This window comes from Fulmarus glacialis, unplaced genomic scaffold (genome assembly GCF_000690835.1).
Source record: "Fulmarus glacialis isolate BGI_N327 unplaced genomic scaffold, ASM69083v1 scaffold2108, whole genome shotgun sequence".
In the NCBI taxonomy this organism is placed as follows: Eukaryota; Metazoa; Chordata; class Aves; order Procellariiformes; family Procellariidae; genus Fulmarus; species Fulmarus glacialis.
Genome location: NW_009227432.1, coordinates 1 through 24,319, shown reverse-complemented (window position 1 = coordinate 24,319; position 24,319 = coordinate 1). Strand labels below are relative to the sequence as shown.

Sequence of the window (24,319 nt, the reverse complement as noted above, 5' to 3'; positions counted from 1 at the left end):
TCCCACTCAACCCACAGCTCTGGCCAAAGTGTGAAGCCAAGCCAGGGGTGGCAGCCAAAAATGAGGTTTGCCCATTGCCTGTAGAAGGAGCCCGGAGGTACCGCCGGTCCCCTCCGAGGGCCACCAGCGGTGACACAGAGCTGCGGTCGCTGTCGTGCTGGAGCAGCACATGCCGACGGCCCCGTGCAGAGGTTTCTGCTGCCGGTATCTGTGGCACGCTCAGCCAGCCACGTTTCCCTTCAAAATTTGGTCTTTCCAGTTCACGTCTCACGGCTGTGGTCTGCAATTTGGTCATGAGTCTCGTCGGCGTGATAAAGCGCCGTCAGCAAACCCCGCCGGGGGTAAGCACGGATGCGTGCAGCCAGCTCTCTCAGTCAGAAGGTAGGTGACTTTACGGTGTCACACGTCATGAAGGGAAAAACCTGGGGCGGCCAGCGAGGCAGGAGTAAGCTGCTGGAGGTACGGGCCCTGTGCTGTGCTTGTGCTTCAGCTGACCTGCTGAGCTCAGCTCTGAAATATTTATTTGGCCCCAGCATCTGGAGATTTCAGGGCTTGTGATTTCAGCCCCATTATCTCCTTTTCTGCTGCAGGCTGTGGAAGGTCCTCTGACGTGCTTCAGCTGAGCTGGCTGAGACACCTGCCCCCAAAATGCTGCCTATTCTCATAGCAGAATTCGTGGTGGCTTGCTGGGAGGCAGACACCGACGCTGGGTCCAATGGACCCCATCCATGGGACAGTGTGGTGGGGCAGAGGGTGCTAGAGAAACATTACTTCCAGATAAGTCCTGTTAATTTATTAGGATTCCAGCCGTATCTAGTCTCCCTCGTCCCTCCCTCATGGCAGGGCACCTGCTTCCAAAGCAGAAAATGATCATGTCATCGAAGCGTGATTACCAGCTATGAATATTTGCAGAGAAGCAGCTGAGAAGCAGCCCTTGCTTTGCCCAGTAGCAAAGTCAGTGAAATGCAGGTCATGGTTCAGTGCCCGGTGTTTGTTCCTCCAGGTTCAAAGGCATTTGAGTAGTTTTGGTTTCTGTCTGCTCTGGAGTTTTAATTCCATTTTTCCTTGGAGGTGGTACAGGTGCCTCCTGTGAGGTGTGAAAGCTGAAAAGTTCAGAGGAGCTTAGGAGGATGTGGCATCCAAGCCCAACCTGAAATCAGGCACGTTTTATGCCTGAAGCCCCTGCAGTGTTATGAAAACCTGAACCTAAGTGTGTAATGAATCCTGCAGTGCAAACAGTGGTTTTCTTTATAGTAACTCAAGTGTAGAGGAGCTCCTGGAGAAATTAAAACTTCCCTTTGATTTCCAAGTCCTCATCCCTACTCCAAGCCCTTGCAACATGGGAGTGAAAGCTTTTTGAGACAACGAGCATTTTTGCCTCCCTTATAATGATTCGTATTAGGTGACCTCTTTTAGATCAAATTTTCAGCGAACTTCAACTCAAGACAAGTTCAGTCGTAGGAAATTTCAGGTCAAAGAGGGAATCCTTGCTGAAGTTATAAGCTGCTGAAGACAGCAGATGTGAATGGAAAGTGGTGGTCAGGGCTAAGAACCCAGTATTTGGCGTGATGACGTCATTGCTTCATCGCACATAACAATTTCCACTTAACCCTGTACCTGCAAAATCCAACCCATTTTCATGGCAACACCCTTTTCCTTTCACTGTGAGCACTCAGGGGAAAAAAAGGGGGTCAGCTTCTGGGCTATAAAAGTGGATTTCTGGTAATTCTACCCTCTCTTGGTCTTCCACACTCTGTGTCTCAGTAGAGGCATTCGTGGATATATAGGTGTGAACAGTCAGAATAGGAACATGTGTCACAAAATTGATGTTGCCTCAGGTGAACTTTGTAACCTGAAATATGAAAAATTTACGTGAGATGAGTTGCTGGTCTCCGAACTGTCAGTTGAATCAGACCACAAAATCATGACAACATCCTGCAGTGAGGTAAAGCATCAGTCGGTGGAGATTTCTGCTGGTATTATTCAAGATAGGTGATAGAGCAGGGACCGGATTAGTCCCTTCTCGTTTGAAAATGCCATGAATCCGTAAGAGGCTCCTGGTTTTCTGGAGCACTGAAAATGCCACGATTCCGTTGATTTTCTGGAGGACTGAAGATGAATTTGTGTGAAGAGTCCTACACTTCAGTCCTCCTCTTCCGGCTTGGCTACATGGCTTTGGGAGAGGCTTCTCTTGGGGCTTTTCTCCACAGAGAAGCTGATCAAACTGGTTACCTGGTCTTTTTCTGCAACAGAAATAGCTTTTACTCCCAAAGAGAGCTGCTGGTGCTTCTGGGGAAACATGCACTGGTATTTCCCCTCCAGTGTGTGGCTGATCCTTGCTGGATCACAGACGCCAGAGTCCTTGCTCCTCCTTCCCCTTTTATTTTCATATCTCTCTCCCCTAATTATAAAATGGGGATTATAAGCTTGTGTGATTAAGAGCCATTATTTTCCACAAACACAAAGGAGCAGAGGAGTAGTACCAGGTAGAGGAACCCAAATAACATAGTGCCAACGGAGCCCCTGACCCAGCTCTTTCAGGGCTGTCCAAGGAGGATGGTCAACCCAAGTCCAGATGTGAGACCCACCAGACGAGTCAATGGGGGAGGCTTTCCCCACATCACCTTGCTGGCTACAGGAGTATGGGACTCATTATGATGTGCTGGGAAGAGCATTTTGGGATGATGAAAGACTTATTATGGGATGTTTAGGAGAAGGGGCAAAGTTGGGGAAAGGAAAGATCTGGGTGGATCAGTGAGAAACAAACGGGAAAATGAGAGGAGGGATGATAGGGGCTGATCACACCTAAGTGGGATGGTGGTCAGTATGTCTGGCTGAGTTCTGTGCCTGATCACCCCAGTGTGCCCTGTCTTCTTATTAAATCCTTTTCTTAGCTTTTTTCTTGGTTTTAGTGTAATTTCACTCTCTATCCTAAATGCAAGTGCTGCAAGGTCTAAGGGCCAGCAACTGGGGGTCCTGTGTGTGTGCATATTGTGTGAGTTTCTGCATGTGGAAATGCTAAAGACATCAAGCTGGACTAGCTCCAGGTGTTGGAGCAGCCATAAGTCTGGGCAGGATCCTGGAGAGACCAGACGGTCTGCAAATTGGCTGCTGGGGATACTGGGAGGTCTAGATCAGCTACTGGAGAGATTGTGGGATCTGGGGGTTGGCTACTGGTGAAGTCGTAAGTCTGGAGCAGCTGCCGGGGAGACCCACTGGTGTATGTTTGTGTCTGTGCATGAAGCAATGAGGAGACTGGGGGATCCAGGGGCAGCTACTGGAGAGATGGTCCAAGTGCAACAACCGGAGAGATCCATCCCATATGTGTGTGTACATATATGCACCTACTTTCCACTAACAGCCAGAGAGGGAAACAAGATGAGGCCAGTAGTCCTGTTTGTGTTTTCTTGAGTGAAGTTTTTTGCCCGTGTTGATCCATGTGGCTGGACATCTGCATATGTATATACATTATACGTGTTGCATACATGTGTGTGTATATGTGCCTATTGGGAATCTGTGGTCAGCTTCACTATTGGAGGGACATGGGGGCACAGAGCTGTAGCAGCCTCACCTCTACTGGGTTTGAATTTCGGGCTACTGGATTTGGCAACTCGGAACAAGGCCAGCATTACCTTCTCATCTCTCTAAGGGCTTAAACGTATATTTTACTGAACAGGTATGACACACTGACACAGAAGAGGAAAAAGCACATTGGGAAAATCCTTAAGGAGCAATTAATGCCATCCAGACTTTAGCTGCTAAATTCTGCCAAGCCCTTACATTGCGCATGCTGAAGCTTTATAAACGTTTGCGATTTAATCAAGTTTGGTGGGATTTTCACGGGACCATCAAAAGACACTCCCAGTTGCTTGCCAGGATACTGACTCCATGTGAGTTTGCTCCAATCCTACCACAGGGGGTCCTACGCTCCCAGCTGCTCCCACACCTCACCCCACACCATAACACGTTGCTGTGCCATCACCATCTACAGCCACTGTGCTGGTGGTGGTGATACAGCCCTTTCAGGCACTTTAAAATGAGAAAAAAACTGTTTAAAAATACTTTATATTTTGTCCAGCCCCCCCTGGCACTCAGAGGAGACCTAGGGAACTTGCAGTACAGTATGGCCATGGAGATGGTCTACCATGTATGTCCAAGGAGTCTATCCAGGAGAAACACTACTCCAAGGTCTGTCCAGTAGACAAGGCCAGAGAAGGGGCAGAAAACCAGCACTCCTACAGTGTAGCTCAGGCAGGGACTGGGGATCCAAAGCTGAACTGAAATGGGGCTCCTGGTGATGGGCTGTGGAGCGAAACCCATGGTGATGCTGGTCAAGGCCAGTAAGGCTGATTAGTGCCGTCAGGGCCCTTACAGGGCATGCACGAGTTTTTCAAAGAGCTCTCCAGAACATGTCAACATGGGATCTCAGCAATGAGTGGGGAAGGTATCCCAGCTCCTGGTGCCCTGAGGTCCCCCAGGAGGACTTCCCCTGGGCATCTACTCTTCCCCTGCCCAGTCACCGCAGGACACAGGGATCCCCAAGATGAGGTGGGGGTGGATTGTGCTGTTGAAGCAAAGGGAGGTTAAACTGTGCAGTTCCACGTCCTGTCCTCATTTTGAAACCCTCGTTGGGTGCCTGGCTTTGCAGCTTGCTGATCTCTGCCCTTTGGTTTGTGTGAAGCATGTGGAAGTGCACCCACAAATGTGTTTGTGGTGAGAGAACGTTAATATTAGAAAGAGGGGGTGGGAAGGGGGAAAAAAAAAAGCTGCCTGAACAAGTTTTTTTCTCCTTTTCTTCCCTTATCTCTTTATCTGAATAAAATGTGTATGCTGATTTGAGATTCTGATGACATAGCGTCTGCCCTCCCCTTCCTGGAGGTAGACAGAATGAAGTGGGCTAGAAAATGAAGTATCAGCTCCTAACCTCGGGTCAGGTAAGCCAGCTATATGCTGCAATGGAAAGGATGGTAGCGGTTGAACTTCACTATAAAAAGGAGACCACAACTGGCTTTGAGACACACGCAGAGTGGAAGAGGTCTCAGAGGAGAACTCTTGTGCTCCGTCACCGTGTGCATCCGCCTAAAGCAGCAGAGACGTTGCCATGGCTTTTGCCAGCTACGCTGCGGTGGTAAGTACTTACATTTGGTATAAGGGTGAAGATATATTTGCTGCAAGAATAAAAGCAGAATGCAGATCCCACGATGCTGTTATCTAGGAGCAACCCTTGTTGGTCTTAGTGGGAGCTGAATGGGATGCTAAGTCTGATACATCTTTCCATCCTGAGCTTTTGCAAATGGGTTTGGTGCTTGAGTGACAAGGCGGCAATGGCATTATTTATCTGTAAGGCAGCACTGCTGATGTGTGATTGGGAGAGACAGTCCTTTTCTCAGACAACATGCTATCAAAATTACTAAAATGTCATTTTGAAGTGAATGTATTTAAATTTCAACCTGGATAATATTTGCAGCACTGTCAACTCTTGTGATTTTATGAATGGGTTTGGTGCTTGAGTGACAAGGCGGCAATGGCATTATTTATCTGTAAGGCAGCACTGCTGATGTGTGATTGGGAGAGACAGTCCTTTTCTCAGACAACATGCTATCAAAATTACTAAAATGTCATTTTGAAGTGAATGTATTTAAATTTCAACCTGGATAATATTTGCAGCACTGTCAACTCTTGTGATTTTATGAAAAGCTTTGCGTTTACTTCTTTCCCTCCCTAAAACCCGAGCTCCTGGAAATGGCTCAAGAATCTCAGATTTCATCAAGAAAAGGGTATTTCCAGCAGATGGCTGCTAGGTGGCCAACCTTCCCTGTCCTGAGAAAGCATATGGCTTACCTAGGTTTCTAAGCTTAAGCATGGGGTCAGATGAGTCCTTACCCCACCTCGTAGATCATAAGGCATTGCTGTTTGACTGTGGAGGAGGACCTTTCATAGCTTGTTGGAGAGATGCTCTTCTTGGTGCAGCGCCAACTATGAATCAGAATTTGAATCAAGTTTAGCATCCGTTGTGATGAGTATTATTAACACCATTGCACTATTTGCTCATGCTGGCCCGTCTCGCCCAAATATAAGTATGAAGATCAGCCACTGCCCAGCGCTGATTCACAGCAATGAAGGAATTTAGGATAGGACTTATGTTCTGCATCTTTCTCCTCTTGCTAGTTATATGGTCCATTGATGGTCCAGTCTAGCCAAGACTTGGCTCTCTGTGCTCTCTCTCTCGACTGAACTGAGTCAATGACACCTTTTTCTCCCCCAGTTCAGATCACTGCTTTTGGTGCTGGTCCTGGCACTCACCGTAAGAAGCTCACCCCATGGGAGGGTAGTTCATCCTCGACCCAGCAAGGACGGTGGCTCTGTGAGGCTTAGTGAAGATTGCCTGAACCAAAAGGATCTCAAATTCCCTACAACGGTGAAAGTTGACATACGTATCAGCAATTCAGATCATGCCTTTAGGATGGTCCACGACGTCAGGAACCGGTCTCTTGCTCCTTGGGATTACAGGTAACTGTTTAGTTGTTATCTAAATGACAATGGCTGTGCTACACAGATGTTTTTTGTGGTGAACGATGGCTGGTTCTCAGCATATGTCTGGAGTCCCATGAATATTGCAAACTGTTCTTGACACACACTTTCTTTCTGATGTTGGGTGAGATTTTTCCAAGAGAAACTGTTTGCCGTGCAAGGGGACATCATTGGAATGGTTTCTAATCATCTTGTCAATCTTTGTCACAGAATTATTCCTCTAGGAAAAGAAAGATGTCAGTACATTGTAATTTTACATTTTCATAGCTGAAAGAAATTTCTGAATGCTGAAATTAAAACAAAAACCAACAAAAATGAATGGTCCACTTGCGATCAGTTCTGTACGTCACACAGCTCCGCTCCATTCAACTACTAAAGAAGGATATGGCAGTATTACCCTCCCAAAATTGATTCCATTTCTAGGAAATCATTCTAAAAATGTTGAGGATAGGGAAATTCTTTGGTCTTGTCTCATAATGAGGATACACAGGTAAATAGTATGGTCCTTTCATGGAGATAAACAAGAAGATCCTGCCAAACCACGTTGTGCAAGTGCATAAACCCCTTTTGTGTCCCCATCCCCAGGCTCGACGAGGACCCCAACCGCTTCCCCCAGCTGATCGCTGATGCCGAGTGCCGCCTCTCCGGCTGCGTGAACCCACTGGGGCAGGAGGACCGCAGCCTCAACTCCGTCCCCATCCAACAGGAGATCCTCGTCCTCCGGCGGGAGCAGCGGGGCTGCCTGCCCACCTACCGCCTGGAGAAGAAAGTCATCACCGTGGGCTGCACGTGTGCCGCTCCAGTCATCCACCACCAGTCCTAGGCGGGATAAGTAGGAGAGACAACATGGGGAAGAAGAAGTATCTCCTACAAACATCCCTTTGGAGACATCCCACAGTCGCCCACCGTGCAGCCCAGGAATTCAACATGACATTTCCTTTCCAAATCTGAGCAAATTACCTCCTGAAAGTACTGATTCTTGCTGTTTATGGATTTTAGAACGGGAATCACTGGTAGCTGGTGATGGAGGGGAGAGAGGGAGATGGAGGAAAAATTTTGTTTGTGACTCCAAGCAGGGAGGGAGTAAAGCAGTGGTTTTTTTTTTCATTGTGGCTTATATCAGTTTGGTGAATCAAATGAATTATAGTTTCAAAAGTTGTCCTTGGCAGTAAGTTGCCCTAATGTATACATGTCAACCAGCACACTGCCACCGAAAAATTCTTCCTCCTGCACCTTCTCCCTCCCTTCCTCATCCCCTGGCCCCTTTTCCTTCTCTGGCCATCCCTGCTCACTAGTGTATTTCTAGTGTAAATAAGTGCCACTAGGCCTGATTCTCATCGCAGTCTGGGTTTGTGTCACTTATTCTGACTTATTCCAGAGCATTTTTGGAGAGAACTGAGTCCACTTGCATTGAGCGTTAAAATGGCAAAGAACCAACGAGTGTTTATATTTCTATTTATATCTTCTATTTATGACTCTATTTATGGCTTTGTATGTGCTCAGAGTACCAAAAAAATGGTAAATGCTTACCTGTATTTATTCAATAACTTATCCGCTGAATAAAAATTGTATTTTATTTAAAAGAATGTTGTTTTGTGGTAGCGCAAAATGAAAGCAGACACAGAGAATGGGTTTGTTCTGAAGTAGCACTGAGAGATTTCAGCAAAGATCAGGCTTTTTCCGGTGCAGTGATATGAGTAAGAGTGAGCGCAAGAGAACTTGCAGCCTAAATAGATGAAAAGATGCAAAAAAGGGGTAAAGTGAGGTTATACAGGCAGCGCTGGGGGAGTTGGCAATGGAGCCAGGTTCTTTAGACCTTGGGGATGTTCTCTGGGGATGGTGGAAAAAGAGGTGGGAGACATCACATTGCAGGGCTGCAGCTGAAATTTGGGATGGGGGTCTTGCCTGGTTCATGTGAGCTGGGAAAGACCTGTCGTATCCTCCTCCAGACAAGATGTCATCCTTATAAGCAACCTTCTCCTGGGGGAGTTGGCAATGGAGCCAGGTTCTTTAGACCTTGGGGATGTTCTCTGGGGATGGTGGAAAAAGAGGTGGGAGACATCACATTGCAGGGCTGCAGCTGAAATTTGGGATGGGGGTCTTGCCTGGTTCATGTGAGCTGGGAAAGACCTGTCGTATCCTCCTCCAGACAAGATGTCATCCTTATAAGCAACCTTCTCCTCCACCAGCTGGACGGCTTTTTTTTGCAGGGAAATGTGCAAAGATGGCTTCATCTCACCGCTCTTTAACCAGCCAAATATTAAGTATTGGGCTTGAAGTGGTGGATGAGGGTCCCTCCGCATCAAGGGAACAAGGAATAAACACCTCCAGGGCAGGATTGCCTGCTGAGCTGAGGTGTCTTAACTTAGGAAAGGAGGAATTGCCCTTTCTCTCCCTTAGCTACACAAGGAGCACAGCCTAGCAAGACTCACTATTTATTATTTTATCAGACTGCTGCAGTGTTGTTTCTTTTGACATTACTCATCTTTCATCCAGAGCCCAGCCAGATTTTCACACCTCTGACTTTGGTTTCTGCTGGTGGAGGTTTTAAGCCTGTATTTCCTTGTTCACCTGCATTTAAAACGGGGTAAACCTGTGTGCAAGCATTCTCATATTTCATTTTGGCTGCATAGAAGCGGCTTTAAATTAGATACACCTGGTGCGGGTAGACCCTGGGTTTCCTCCCCCGGGTAGGTCAGAGGAGTCGTTGGGTCCAGATGACTCCTTTGGTGCTTGTTTGTCGAGTTGGGTGTATTCCTTGCCCCATGGGTCACTGGGAGCCAGTTCAACAAGCCATGGGTAACAAGGTGGGGAAACCGACTCATTCAGTTACAAGCGTTTGTACTCATTTGCGGCAGCAGCTGTTTCGTTATGACCACCAAGCTCTTCATGTGGTGGAGCACAAACCCATGGAGGAGTCTTCTGCACGCTTTTGCATAACACCAGCTCTCCTCTTACAGTAACCACTGACGAGGAAATCGCACGCTGCACACCCCGCTTCTTACTCCTGACCTATTTCTCTCCCTCTCAATAAACCTAGCTCGTGGGGTTGTCCTCACTTGTTTTGCAGGGAGAAAACTAGCCTACATTTCTCTCTTCAGACATAATTGCTTTGGCATTGGGTTCGTGGCAGCTAAATGGGTGTAAGATCCTGCGCTGATGCTCTTAAACACCCATCAGCTTAGCTTAAGAGTTGTTCTAACTGGATGAATTATGAAGTAGCTAAATAAGAAAATGCCAAGGCGGTTAATTATGGAAGTCTCACCCATGGGTCATGAGGTTTTGCAGCCAGCGCTATCAACTGCAAACCACACACCTCCTCAGAAAGGCATGCGCTTATATGTGGGGATTGTTTCTAAATAAAATGAGCGACGAGGGTTATTTCCTTCTAATGGCATCATTCTTAGAGTGCAGCTGGTTGTAAATATGAGTCGGGTTATTTTTTAGGTGCTGGCTTTAGCGATGAGGTAGGTGGTTGGCTTTCATTCCCAGCAATCTAAGAACATGGCAAATGAGTTTAATGCTTCTTGTAAACAGCACAGTCATATCGCCACCAAGAGCAAGTACAGTTCACAGCTGAGGACCAGCCTTTGCAAAAGGCTTTGCTCGTTTTTGTTCATCTTGCAGCAATGGACCCAGCCCCTGGATGCCCACCTGGGCATCTCTGGCTCTGAAATGTAGCTTAGAGCAGCCTTCAGGGACTCGGTTGTTTTACCAGGAGGAGAAGACACAGCTGTAGGAGTAGTAGCAGTCCCACAGTGTCTTCTTGTAACCTGCTGGGCTAAGCAACCTACGGTCACAGGTTGGTATCTGAGCCTCGTGGCCTTTCCTATTCCTTTCCTCTTCTGCTTGCCCCTCACCGACCTCCTTTCCTTGTCCCCTTGCTCACTTCTCCCCTTGGCTTTGCCTGTTCGGGCAGCTCAAGCAGCTCTCACGGGATGTGCGAGGGAGCACGCTGCAGAAACCCCTGGATTAGCACGGGCTGGGAGGCACAGCAGTGATGTGAGCCTGGGTAGATGCCTCCTCCCAGACCTGTGCTGCGACCTGTGGATGTAGTGGCCTGCAGGTGTGAGCCAGGCTTCTCTGGACCCTTGACAACAGGCAGATGATCTTGGGGGTGTTCAAAGGGACTACAGACCGGGTCAGCCTGTTCCACAAAATCGTTGCTTTTAAAAGCGCACAGAAATTAAATATATAAAGAATGCAACCTAAAAGGTTGAAACAAGCCAAGAACTGTTTGTGTTTGTGTTTGGTAAACCAGAGGAGCAATGGTTTGAAAACCCAGAAGTCGACATGCCTCGTTGAGAGTTAGACCTAACAGAGAAAATTTTGAGGGGATGAGCGATTTGCTGGTCAGTCCTTTGGGGATCTGTGGTTTGGTGCTGACATGACGGGTATAGATGATGGGGTGAGTTTCCATATCAGCTGTGAGTTCTAGCTGTCCTGGGAGATGGCCTGACAGATCAAACCTGTGCCCGTGTCACCATCACAGGGTAAAATATGAGACTTGCCTTCATCTCCTTCTCTTGTCTCCTTCCCCTTCTTCCTCTTCTTTGCTCTCTGATATTATTTCTAACCTTGTGCTTAAGAAGAGTCTAGGCGTGTGGGCCAAGTCTGGATCTTCTACAGCACTGTTACAAGGCAGTGACAAAGAAAAAAACCTGCTTAAAATGTCTGTGATTGCCTGATACTACTTGGCAGGCTCAGAACTGTTGGTGGGGATGGGACCGTGTGCTGGTGCTGGCTTTCAGGAGGCTTTCAGCCAGGCTCAGCACGAGGAACAAACCACGCTTTCTGTCTTTGCTACTCACACAAGCATTTTCCATCTTTGCCAATTATTCTCCATACTTCCAGGGCTGGATAGTGGTAGCAGCTTCAAGTCCTTAGCTCTTTAGATAAATCTATTCCTGCTTTCTGTGTAACTTCTCTTTGTCTTTTATTTATTTTTTTCCTTCAGAAAACTAGGTCACTTTTTTCACCTTTTTCTGTAACTTCAACAAAAGATTAAAAATATGTTTGATGCTCTTTGGGGGTCATGGGCTGAGTAGGCTCTACTCAAAATACTGTTTTTTCAGCATAGCTTTCTATGAGTGAGTTTTGGTGGTTTTACTAGTACAACGAGTCGTGTTTCTGTTTTATCTGCCTTCTTAGTGAGCACAATATGTTTGTATCATGATCAAGGTTCCCTGTTCCAGTAAATGAATAGAGATGGTTTATCTTCTAACTTGCCCCTATAATTTTTGGGGTTTGCTTTTTATTTCAGACTTCTGAAATCTGTACTTCTGGCCTCCTTCGCATCGTAAGGCTTGCCAGACAGTTGAATCTGTATCACCTTTTATGAGCATCTGGTATCTGTCCAGCTTGCTTTGATAACTGGCAATGATGAGTATGGTTATCTGATTATTTGCTACACAAATCCAATCCCAATCTCAAAATTCCCTTTCTGCTGGGTTTTACTCACAGGTTGCCAAGCAATCTGGCTGCTAAGCCGCTGCTGCTCTGATTTTGCAAACTGACATGAAACTGCGACAGGGAGCAGTACTGGACTGGAAACCTTTGTGTTGAAGAGGGTTTTGCAGCAATTCCCCCCCTCCCCTCCCCATGATGATATCGTTAAAGGACATCAAATAAGCAGGAATTTGCACTGAAACTCTGCAAAACAAGAAAGAGCAAGCTTTACTTGTTGAACCTCAAACTGATAAGAGCTGCGCAAGCATGAAAGAGGGGTTCTACTCTCTTCGGTCTCCTATCGTGATCATTATTGACTGTAGTTATGAACGTTTGCCCAGAGAAACAAAGGCACTGATTAGGTGACTTCATAGCAGGGCGCATTGATTTGGGATTATTCTGCACCTTTCCAACTGAACACAGCAATGTGAAGGAAGACCTCTTAGCTCATGCTGCCAGGAGTTACAAAAGAACTTGCAGTAGGAAAGAAAATCGTCCTCAGGCCAAAAGAATCCAGGCAATTATACTATTAAACGCTTCTGCAGGAACATGTACAACACCAGAGCAGCTTGCAGAGGTGAGCTTGAAGGTGGCACGAGGCCAAGTAAATAAAAAGGGTTGTGTCCTAAGGCACGGATTTCATTGGGTTGGTAAATGGTCGAAGGGAGAATGACGCTGCTGGAAGGGGGACCGGAGTATCTTTGCAGCCCGTCAGCAGAAAGCTGTCGGTGTTTTGGTACTCCAACAGCGTCATCTCTCGCTGACCTAGTTCTGACTTTTTCCACATAGTAGCTCTCTCTCAGCATTGCTACCTAGTCTCCATTACTCATGTGCCAACTCCAGCTAACTGCACATCACTACCAGGTAGTAAAGGGTGGGACTTACTGTAATTTTAACTGTTAGAAGTTACTTGGGCTGCTACAGACAATTTGCCAAAGCTCCTTCTATAGCAAGTGGTAGGACGTTGAGAGATTATCTAATGGACAAGGCATTCAGCTCTATTTCAGTCTTGCTGGACTGATGTTTATTTAACTCCTTGAAAACCTCAAAGGATGAGTGTTCCTCGATAGTTTTTTTTTGGCAGTCTGTTCCCATGCTTAATATTCTTGGGACAGCCAGCTGGGTGAACTTCAGGACCTGCAGGAGACCTTAAGGAGACCTAGCTGGAGACAAGGTAGGAAACAAGCTAGGTTAGGATCACGTATACTGCTAGATACCTACATACGGGCAAAGTTATATCAGTGTTTGAAAGTAACTAAAGGTGTGGACAGGAGTTCGCTGTTGTGGTTGCAGATACTGTGATCACTCAGAGTTAATTAATGTTTCCTTGGACCAGCGTATATCTGCTAGGTCAAGGGATGGTGTGAAACCTGTGGCTGTGCTGTGAGTTTAGGTTACAAGCTGATCCACCTGATTTTGCCTGGAGTAGATTAGGGAGGGTTTAGGCTCACTGGCATAGCTGGAGGGAATAACCCCCTAGCAGCAAAAGTTGGGATGGTCACATCTCCAGTTAGCACAGCTGGATCTGGAGAAGATGTTTTCACCTGAGAGAACCTTGCCTCTCGTTAGCGACTTGCATCCCTGACCTCTGCATCTCTAGAAATTCTGTATTTGCTATTGCATTTGCCAATGGCATTTTGCCAGCGCCTGGGAAGGGTCACACCTCCCTGAGACGGCAGCAAACAAAACATCCGCGTCTTCGCAAAACAGCCTGCCTTTTGAAACACGGAACATTTTCACCTGACCACTTTTAACCCAAGCGTGCTTTAAATAAACCCACCTGCAGTGCTAGACATCCACCTACGCAAGTCCCATCGCAACCATGGAAGAAGTGCTGTGTCGGTGTGCTCTACATTTGAAACACTAACTGCTGGCAGCGAACGTATTGGAAGGGCACGAGCATGGAGAAAATTACAATTGCATTAGCAATACGTGGTTAATTGCTTCAATTATCCACCCGACTCACTCATGCGCCTTTCCTCCTGTACCCAGGTAGTGACCCTGCTCCACAGAAAATGTGTTGAAATGGCTTGGAGTGGAATTACAGATAGCGTCGGACCAAAGTTAAAACTTAGCAGTGGAAACGCACTCGCCATTTTAGGGGCGGGAGTTTCTTTCCTCCACAAAGAAGCATTCAAAGTGTTGTATCTTTACAAATTCCTTTCCAATCGGATAATTAGGTGGATAACTGGGTAGTTACCCATGGCTTTTTTTTGCTCGTCTGTCTTTAATGTGAATTTATTGGGTGTCACTCGGTAAATCATTTTCCTCCAGGTATCTTAGTTTCTCTATCGGTAAAATGGTGTTAATGATACAAGCCCTAACTTTTCTATGGGCTTCACGTTCTACTGCAGCAGAGCTAGATGTTGTCAAGAGAATTTTAGGTTTTAGGACCATGCTAAATATCTTATATGGTCATAACTGAATTGAGTGATTTCTTGCCTTATCAAAAAGTCTTCTTTAGGAAGAAAGGAGAATACCACAGAGTTATTTACTATTTTTTTATTACACAAAGATAAATAAACAGATACATTATTACTAACTTTTCCACCAGCATAAATAGAATTACATAAATAGACATTTCAAAGTGTAAAGCAAAGATGTGTAAAGAGTTCCCATTACTTTTTCAGCCCAGCAGATGAAGGTGTCCAGATTCCGAATTCATAGAGTTCAAGATTTTGGGGGAAAACATATTATTTTTTTTTCCTTGAGACTCTTTTAATAACTTCTAATAGATTCTAGCTAATCATTATGGCTTGATTCAGTTTTGCAGAGGCTGAATCAGGCCCTTTCATTTCATCGCTGTGAGGCAAAGAAGCTCTCCTCCATGGTTCCCTGCTTTTACACTACTGGCTCCCTTTAAGCCTGGTGTCGGATCAAGGGGGTAACGCACGTGCAGCCCACAGTGATTATTTTCTTCTCCAACCGGTATGATTGGTGGCAGCCCTTCTTCTCTCTCCGGAGGACAAGGATCTCCTGTTTGATGGGGACGGAGTTGACGCTGTGGTCCAGCTGCCCGTCCAAATTCACGCACCTGGAGTGGCGGCACTCGGCATCAGCAATCACTTGGGGAAAGCGGTTGTGGTCCTCATCGATCCTGTAAGTTGACATGAAAGAATAGAGAAGTAGTTGAAATGGAAATGCTGCCACATCTCTAGAATCATGATAGTCTGGATCACTATGGGCTCCCAGCTCGGGAACTTGTACCACCTGGGAGATTGCCTATGAAGGGGCAGTAGACCCTCCACTACTCTAGGTTTTTAAGTGTAAGTAAAGTGTAAGTAAGTAAATACTGCAGGTTTTTAAGTGTAAAAGACAAACATGCCAGAACTGCATGCAATTGGACTTGCTTCAAATAGGCACTGACTTTGAAAGACCGACTAGAAATGATTTGAGCTTCCCAGCGTGTCAGACTGGCTAACAGACCCAAAGACCTTCAGCTCCCCTCCAAAACATGAAACGTTCTTAAGGCCTGATGCTGATGTTATTAAACCGCCATTGAATTTGGTGCAATGTTAGCCCTCTGAGGTTTTTTTGATGATCTTTTAGGTAAAGAATGCTTTTGAAGATAAAGCTTGCCCCAATATACAAATAAATTAATTAAATTACAAAAGTAATTTGCTTTGCCTTCTGTATGTTAGCCTAGTCTATGTTTTTGCTCTGTGCTCTTTTCTGTATTGGTTATCTTTCAAAGAGGATTATATGGACTGTGGATACCCTCAGATTTCCAAAATCTCTCAACAGCGAAGCACTGATAATAAAGATGTGGGCATAGCCTCGGCATTATTCTTGACCAGGGCAGCCAGTGGGACAGAGATCATACCTGTAATCCCATGGAGCCAGGGAGCGGCTGCTGACATCAAGAGTCGTTTTGGTGTCCTGGTTCATGTTGCTGATGCTTATGTTGACTCTGACAGTTTGAGGGAATTTTGAATCTTTTTGGGTCTGGCATCCAGCATATGCTTGCTTGAAGAGGCTCTCCGGCTTGAGTCCAGGCTGTATCACCTTCCCGTAGGCAGAACCGCTGGCTGACAGCACGGCCAGCAGCATTAAGAGCAGCGATCTGAACTGAAGACAATTGACGCATTTAGGACACACCGCAGGTACAGCGGCTGTATCACGGCACGCCTAACGACTCTGCTGTGGGAAATTCATCCACAGTCAGCCTAGCTGGTAGCTAAAGCCTATACTGTAGGTTGGAGCAATGATGTAAAAATGTGCCGTATATCACATCCACTCTTGCTTTCGTTAACTAATTCTTACAGTGCTGACAGGTATGGTATATACTCAGCTGTAATTTGGTGACAAAAAATTTCACTTATGCAAAAGAATATAATACAGGAGATAGCAGAAAGGATACAACAACAAAAAGACCCTCTAAGGCTGTTTTCAATGTATTTCTTGACTTCAGAATATGTGGCATTAGCCCCGTTCCCTAACATACCTGTACAGTCTCATAGCCGCCCCACGCTGGTGCTATTTAGCAGTCTCCCATTTTAATTATCTTCAATTATTAATGGTTTAAACAAGCGTTTTAAAGGTGGGTGCAGATCCCCATTCCTGACACTCATCTATTAGAATTCAAATATGTCTCTGTCAAAATGGGGGAAAAAAACCAAAAAGCAAGTTCTTACCAGCGAAGCACAAAGGGTCGGAGACATCTTCCTTCCTTCTCTTTCTGCGGCTGATGCTTGTGCTGGGCTCGAACTGAAGGTGTCTGGGCACATTTGCTGCTGGACTTTTTATAAGGGCTTCTGTGCTGTCCTAGTTAATGTGGAGTAGGTGGTATTTTCCCTACCTTAACTGTGGTTTCTGACCATAACTTAAATTAAAAAGTGTATGCATATATATTCCATTAATGCAGGTGGAAGACAGGATATGGGCTCACCCTTTCTTAGATCTGTAGATGATGTCATTACTTTAGCCACGTCACTCAAGTAGTAACGAAACTCAATGATGATATTAGTAAGCCACCAAAAAAATTGGCATGCGCTGCTGTAAGCGGGTGCAAAATACACAATTTTAAATCGGGACTAGAGTCGTCATCTAGTCAAACAGAAGTTGATGCGCTTCACGGTCTTTACTTGGGATGCTGTAGGTATCAAAGACACTAATGTCCCTGGCACTGCCAGACTGGATGCGTTTGCTCCTAGCTTGGCCTGATGTCTTTTCATCCTGAGCTGGGCAGACGTTGGACAGCTGGCCCCCCTCCAATTGCTCTCCATACTTGCCATGTGCTGTCACTTGCCTTGGTGTCTAGGGATCCAGGTTCCTTCTCAAGCTCCTACTTTTTTCTCAGATTTCCTAGTCTGGATCAGGCTATTTTTATTCATGTCTACACCTCAGGTGTGATATGTCAGTTTTATTCAGAATGTTTTGTGATAGTGAGTTCCCAAATTCAGTCATTCTCCATCTGGGAAAAAAACCCTGTGAACATTGGTTTTGAGCTTGCCACCTTTTCATTTCACTTCAGGCTCTTGTGCTATGAGGCAGGGCTTTGATCCTAAGGAAAGGGGTCTGGGAAGTGTGATGGATGTAGTTAAACCTTCAGTTCCTAAATTAGGGGGAGGACAGAGAGGTTCAAGAGGAACCTTGTGAGGGCTGTGAGATGTAAAATGATTCCTCCTGTAGGCAGGAAAACTGGAAGGAACTGCAGGCACCTCCTCCATGGTATGTTGGTGATAGCATGCTACACTTGAAAATGTTGGGAGCTAAAGTACCTTGCATTGTGTAGCCCCAAGGCATTATGAGTCCCTGTGTCCCAGCCCTGTGTCCTGGGTGACAGTGATCAAAGATCCCATGTAGCTCCTAATCCCACCCTGCTGTGTCTCCATCCTTGTAAGACCAATATACTGCAGCTGTGACGTACCCTGCCATGTTAGTATTTAAACACGCAATATTGAAATCCACGTGTTCCATTTGACATGGATCCCTTTCTCCCAATTGAAATCCACGTGTTCCATTTGACATGGTGACAGTCAGGATCCCTTTCTCCCTTTCAGGGGTATTTTTCTAGATTTTCACTAAGATATTGTAAGGGGGCTGCAGACCTGGAGAGGTTGGGCTGCTTCAAGGCTGTGCCCTCTTTTGACTTGGGGTCACCGTTGCTGCTCTGGCTGATAGCAACTGCCTCAATTTTTGTTCTTCTTAGGCAGATGTCTTGATGAGCCCTGAATGCTCATTAGAAGCTGTGGACTTGACCCTGAAAGAGACCTTGCCTGCAAGGAGGGATGTCTGTATTCATTCCACTCATCTGCTTTCAGAGATTTAAATCAACAGCCCTCTAGTAAGTATTTTGGTCACTGGGATGTATGGGATGCTCTGGGACACGGTGCTTCTGTGGCATCATTCAATATCCTCTGGCCAGAGCTCTACAGTTATGCCAGTCGGCAGCAAAGCAGGGATGTGAAAATTTTGGATAAAGAAGATACTGGACCAGGAACTAGAAACTTGATGCCTCTTCCAGGCAAATATCCCAACCACTAGCCTACGGAGTTGTCTTCTTCTCCCCAGCAAATACTTCATGGCATAGCTAATTAGGACAACTCAACGTCTCCCAAGGAAAGACTCTTCACCCAGAGTGCTACGAAACCCGGCACATAGAGAGAGGGGTAGGCTCAAATCTCTCAGGCTGCAGCTTCTCAGGTAATGATGCTGATCGTAATGAATTATGAGATATAATAAACCAGCTACGCCACCTTTTTAATGAGGTTCCTGAGAAGCTCTTTGGAGAGTAGGTGGGGGTAATGGACAGACACAAGAGTGTTGATGCTTCTGGTAGGATGAATTTCAGAGAGATTCTTGAAGAGGGGGATATGTTTTAGAAAGGAGGGGGTGAACGTTGAATCTATCCTTCTCTTTAACATATCTTTCTTAGGAAATTACTCTCACCACTTTGCTCTGATGGTGGGTTACAAGTAGCCAGGATGTGCACCATAAAGTAACACTCAGTGTAACAGCCTTGATCCACTGATGTGTGCCTTTTCTCAGGTCTAATTTCGGTGATGTTTTCAGCTGAAATGATGCAAATAAGGTGTGTTTTTTACATTTGCTTAATATTTACATGTAAGTCCAAATTTTGCTCACCTTGTACCATCCAAAGAAGGATGCAAATAAGAGTAGAATTTAGTTTGTGGTTTCTGGGATAGCCATGACCTATATCAGCTTGTTTAAAAGATGCTGATGCTTGAAAAGTTAAACATGTAATTCGGTTTCCCTCTTAGAGTTAGAGATGTACAGGTTAAAGGAAATGGTTCCCTCAGAAGGGGTTTTCTCTAATGCCATTTACTGAAATATCCATTCAAAGTGGGTCAGTTAAATTTCCAATTTTAGAAGCAAAAAAGGTTTCAAAAGCCTGCAAGGTAGCGGAAGGTCAGGTTCAACCAGCCTGACCCTAAATCCAGGCTCATCTACTCTAAATGTGTCAGTGGTTTGGGTTACCTCAGTACTTGAGAGGTGAATAGTTAAGCATTCAAACACGGCTAATGTAGCGCAACATTGCAATGGTGAAAAAAAACTTTCCATGGTTTATTTTGAGCCATGAACGCATTCGTTTGCAATTGTCATAGGCAAGTTGAGAGGGTCTCAGGAGAAAATATACCTCTTGAAATGCTTCCATGAGGTCTGAATTATACAAAGGAAACTCTCACATTTTTGGTTCCAAGATTTTTCCAAGTTCCAAATAATTATTTTGCAATTCTTCTGATCTGAAGTGAAAACAAAAATTGGACATGATTTTTTCCATGAGATTAGAATTTACCCCATGGGATTTGTTTCATTCTGACACTTAGCTCTCTCTTAACTAGAGATCTGAAAATGGGGACACTAACAAAAGCTTACTGCGACAAAAAAATTAAACATTATTTACAATGTTTTGAAATCAAACCTAGCCCTTCTCTTGGCTCTGGTGAAAGCTTTCTTGAGTTGCTACTTAAGTACTTTACCCAGCTGAGACCCTTCAGGCACCCATATCTGAGTATGTTGGCCTTAATGACACTTTCTCCCCTCAAAGTCACAGTGTGAGTCAGTGCCAGAGCTCCGGTGCCCTGACTGAGCTTGCTGTAAATTAAAAGAGAAACGGCGAATGTCTCCAAGTACTTAAAACTTTTTTTTCAATCACTATCAGTTAAGTTTATGCTACCTTTGGAAAATAAGGAGCTTTGCTACTTACATATAGGATATTTACTTATTTTTTCTTGTTGGAGAGAATGCATTTTCTTCCCCATGAGTACATATTCTTATAAATCCCTATAAATAAGACCGCACTCTTCCTCCTACATACAAGCATTGCAGGACCCACTGTGCATCGTGGAGGTAATTTCTAGGAGATCAATGATCAGACTGATCTTAAGGCCAGTGGTTATCTGAGAGAAAGTCAGAACTTGATGGGGCAAGGCTCTGAGCACCCTGATTAAACACTGAAGTTTAATTTCAGTTTAGTTTAATTTAATCCTGCTCTGAGTGGATGGTTGGATCAGGGACATCCAGAAGTCCCCTCCAAACTGGTTACATCACTGCACCCATCTCCCACCCCTTGATCTTTGTACAGGAGACATGCCAGAAAAGGTAAAGTAAACTTTTTCCCCTATTAAACACCTCTACTTTTCCTCCCCAACAGCTGCAGTAGAAATGATCGTCCCCTGCCGCATGCCTAAATTTTCCAAACACAGTTAAATTGATATCATAGTTATTCATCAGCCATGGCTGCTGTCAGTGGTTGACATGTCTTTTGCACGACTGATATCTAATAGATACTCAGTAACCGGAAAATCTACATAAAGGAAGTAGACCACTCAATTCATTTTTTTGATTGATGTTTGGAGGGGCAGGGGAAAAAGAGGGCTTCCAGACATGTGAGTTGGACTTCATGAGATGCAGGAATTTTATGCCTGCTCTATAGTAATTAATAGATGATTAATACGTAACTGTAACGTAGCCTGGGTAAGTGGAGGGGGATTTTATGCCACCACGAGGTGGGAGCAGGATACGACTGCTCAGATTACAGCTGGACTCCGGTCAGCAGCAGTATTACTGCTTGTGTTATTGTAGTGCCCAAGGGTTCGTTGTAAAGCTGGGCCAAATCAGCATCTAACACCTAATGGAAGGGACAATTTGTCCTGCCCCACACAAGGTACTTGTCTGCATGCAAAGGAAAGTTTGAGAAATGCAACGACTGGCTGATGAGAGGGGATCTAGGCTGAAATCAGATCACCAGAGGTGGTAAAGATCTCCCTGTGAGCACCAATGATTTAATGTGTCTCCTCATTTACTTGTTTTTGTGGTTATCAGTGGTGTTAATGACCAAATAGTTTTGTTATCAATTAAAGATCTCTCTGTCAATACTTTATTTTCACGGCTTCAGAGACATCCTATGGCAATACATTTAGCAGCCAGTTATAAACTGTACAAGAAGAAACCCTTTGCACAAAATTGGCTCATATTCAAGCTGGTGGAATGGTTTATACAAACAAATAACTCATTTTGGAATTCTCTGTTTGCTATCTGCTCTCATCCTGTGTCCCGCCCACACCTTGGCCCCAGCGAATGGCAGAAAGCAGGGGGAGAAGGACTTGAGGTCCCTGCTGCTGCCCTGCGCCCAGCAGCTCCTGCCTGCACCACTTCCCAAATGTCCATCTGAAATTTCACTTGCTGCAGGCTGAGACATTTATTTCCCATCCCCAGTGTGTACAGGAAGAAGTTGTTCCTGTCCCCCTTCCCTCTTGGGTCAGGCTTTCAAGACCTTTGCTCATTTTTTTTTTCCTTGCTTTGCTTGGGTGGATCTCCACTCGACCCATCCATCCCCTGCAGAGTGGTGCTCCAAGCTCAAGACGAATCGTCTGCGTAGTGCTTCTATGTCCTGATGCTCACGGACCCTCCCAGAGGCAGGGAGCTGGTACCTGGCACCTCTTCACAATCACAGCACTGAGAAACTCTCCTGTTTGCACAAAATTGGTGTCAGAGTTCCAGGCAGTCTGTGTCCTACTCTTTGGAAAATCTTTATTCTTCCTTTTTGGGACCATTGTAATTAAAATTTTTCTGAAATGAAGTAAACTCTGAAGGTTGCCAGGAAGTCCTTGGTGTATTCGTGCTTATCTCAAAAACATTTGCCAGCTGCAGAATTGTCAGCCTCTTTCACCTCCAGCTACAGATACTTTTCTGACTATTTCTGCAGTAAATTAGGAGTAGCTGCACTAGAGCACTCAGAATTTCCAAAACTGAAAATCTGTGGCAAACGGAGAAAAACATATCACAGGCTTGTCTGGAGAACATTTGACAATCAGTTCTTCGCAGCATTCATTGGAAAAAAAAGATAAATTCTCCTTGTGTAGTTTTATCAGTTCTAGCTGTTAAAATTTGTAAATATAAGTTCCTCATACATGGGCACGGCTTGTGGTTTTAAGTTTGTGTATCACCCCTGTCTTCAACAGGACAACAAAATGAGGAACGCAGCAGTGCAGTTGTGTGTACTCTCCTGGATGATGCAAAAGAGGAGTGATATTAGAATATGGGATGCTGAAATTCCTCATTTCATGCTCTCAAACGCCTCAGGAGAATGAAATTTAGCCCTGTAGCTTGGTCCCTGGTGTGACGAGGCTTATTTCTTTGGGAAGGCTTACAGAAAGCACGGTACAAAGGAGAATCTGACCCTGAAAGCTTCAACCATATCTGGAGGGGGACCGAAGTAGGGGGAAGATGAGGCAGCATCGTTAAACAGGAGCAACCTCCCTGAGATCTCAGTTCTTGTCTGCAAGGGCACTTGAGGCCACAAGTTTTGGGATCTGCCCATGAGGTTTGGGATCTGCCCACGAGGTTTGGGATCTGCCCAAGAGGTTTGGCATCTGCCCACGAGGTTTGGGATCTGCCCATGGGGTTTGGGATCTGCCCACGAGGTTTGGGATCTGCCCACTTGAGCTGCTGTTTGGGATCTGCCTCCTTGAGCTGCTCGGCAGAGGGGAAGCAGTCCTCACCGTGCAGGGCATCACGCAGCACCCGTGAAACCAGCTCGCAGTTTCCGTAGCGGTGCAAGGTGACGTTGTAGGAAAGGGACTCGCATGGAGCATTGAGAGGTCGGCGCTACGTGCCAAAACACCAGCCCTTAGCCGGCAGCTGCTCGGCCACCAGCTTGTGCTCCACCGCCCACTGCTTTCAAATCAAATTAGGTTCAGAAAACTAGTTTTATCAGCGATGCACTCAAAGTACCTATATCCCAGGGCTTATACACAGCGCGGCCAGGCAGGTTTGATAAGACGGCTGCAATAATAAAGTCATTTCCACTGTGGCCATTTGCCCGCTGCTGGGTAAAACCTGAAAAACTCAGTCATTCATCATCTCATTTTAAGAACTCAAGCTCTATTTTTTTTTTCTCACAGAGAAATGACTCCTGCCCATGACATTTTGTGTGCAAGAAAGTGTCAGAATTCAAAAGTATTAGAGAATAAGTGACTCAGAATGGTTTTAACGAGAGTTGCAAATGCGCAATGGGGATCCTAATTTTCGGGCCCTTTCACCTAGCTGTGGTTTGATTTGACTCTTTTTTTTTAAATAAGAAAAGGAAATTCATCATTTTTCCAAACATATGCAAATTCTGACCGCAGTGCAATACAGTTTCCAGAACTATCCCGGGCAGAGATTTCAGAGAATAACCACTGCTGAACGTCTCCTCCTCTGAGACGTGCGGATTCGCAGCAGTGGGGTGGGGGCAACGGGTGGGTGACAGAAGCCCACTGTCCTATTTTAACCTGAATGATGCCTCTTAACCAGACCTGGTCCTTTCTGTGCTGGTGAGACGGCTATCAGGGCAAAACGAATAGGCATTTGCCAGGCAGAGCTCTTGAGTAATTTCTCTGTTGAAACAGATCATCACTGGTGCTTTTAACAGCTTTTTATTCTGGGTGAGCTGACTGTGCTGAACCCAACTAGGGCTAGAAAAAGGAATTGTGGTCCTGCCTATATTTCAACCAATGTGCAATCCTGTATGATCATTTATTCCTTCTATAACAGCTTCTCCATCAATGCTGGAGGCCATCATCCATTCTCCGGTGCTTGTTTGCAGCCGCTACTCTCTTAATTTTCCACTGCAAAGAGTAGGAAAGGAATGACAGCCAAGAAGTTAGCCCCAAAATGGAAACAGGGATGAGAAGGGCCAGTATCAAAGCTCAGCAAACCATAAGGGTCAGGGGCTTTTCTTTCTTCAGTCCCCATTGAGCCCAAAGTAGACAGGACCATAAGAACGCGCATCATCCCAGACCAGAAGAAAGAAGCGAAGGTCTGCAGGAATGAAGAGTCTGTGGTTCCCAGGATATAACCAATGGCCAGGTCATAGAATTATAGAATCATAGAA

General features: G+C 45.5%; 2 protein-coding genes across 2 annotated transcripts; one reads left to right on the top strand and one right to left on the bottom strand.

Annotated features, from left to right (window-relative positions):
• Positions 1-5,101: 5,101 nt before the first annotated feature.
• On the top strand, positions 5,102-7,354 carry LOC104080652 (interleukin-17F-like). The gene is made up of 3 exons (XM_009583131.1): positions 5,102-5,128; positions 6,266-6,510; positions 7,117-7,354. The coding sequence occupies exons 1-3, from the start codon at positions 5,102-5,104 to the stop codon at positions 7,352-7,354; spliced, it is 510 nt and encodes a 169-aa protein (XP_009581426.1).
• Positions 7,355-14,815: 7,461 nt separating this feature from the next.
• Positions 14,816-16,641, bottom strand: LOC104080651 (interleukin-17A-like). The gene is made up of 3 exons (XM_009583130.1): positions 16,614-16,641; positions 15,803-16,047; positions 14,816-15,076 (listed from the first exon to the last, which is right to left on the bottom strand). Exons 1-3 carry the CDS (start codon positions 16,638-16,640, stop codon positions 14,839-14,841), a joined length of 510 nt encoding a protein of 169 aa, XP_009581425.1. The 5' UTR covers position 16,641; the 3' UTR covers positions 14,816-14,838.
• Positions 16,642-24,319: the final 7,678 nt, after the last annotated feature.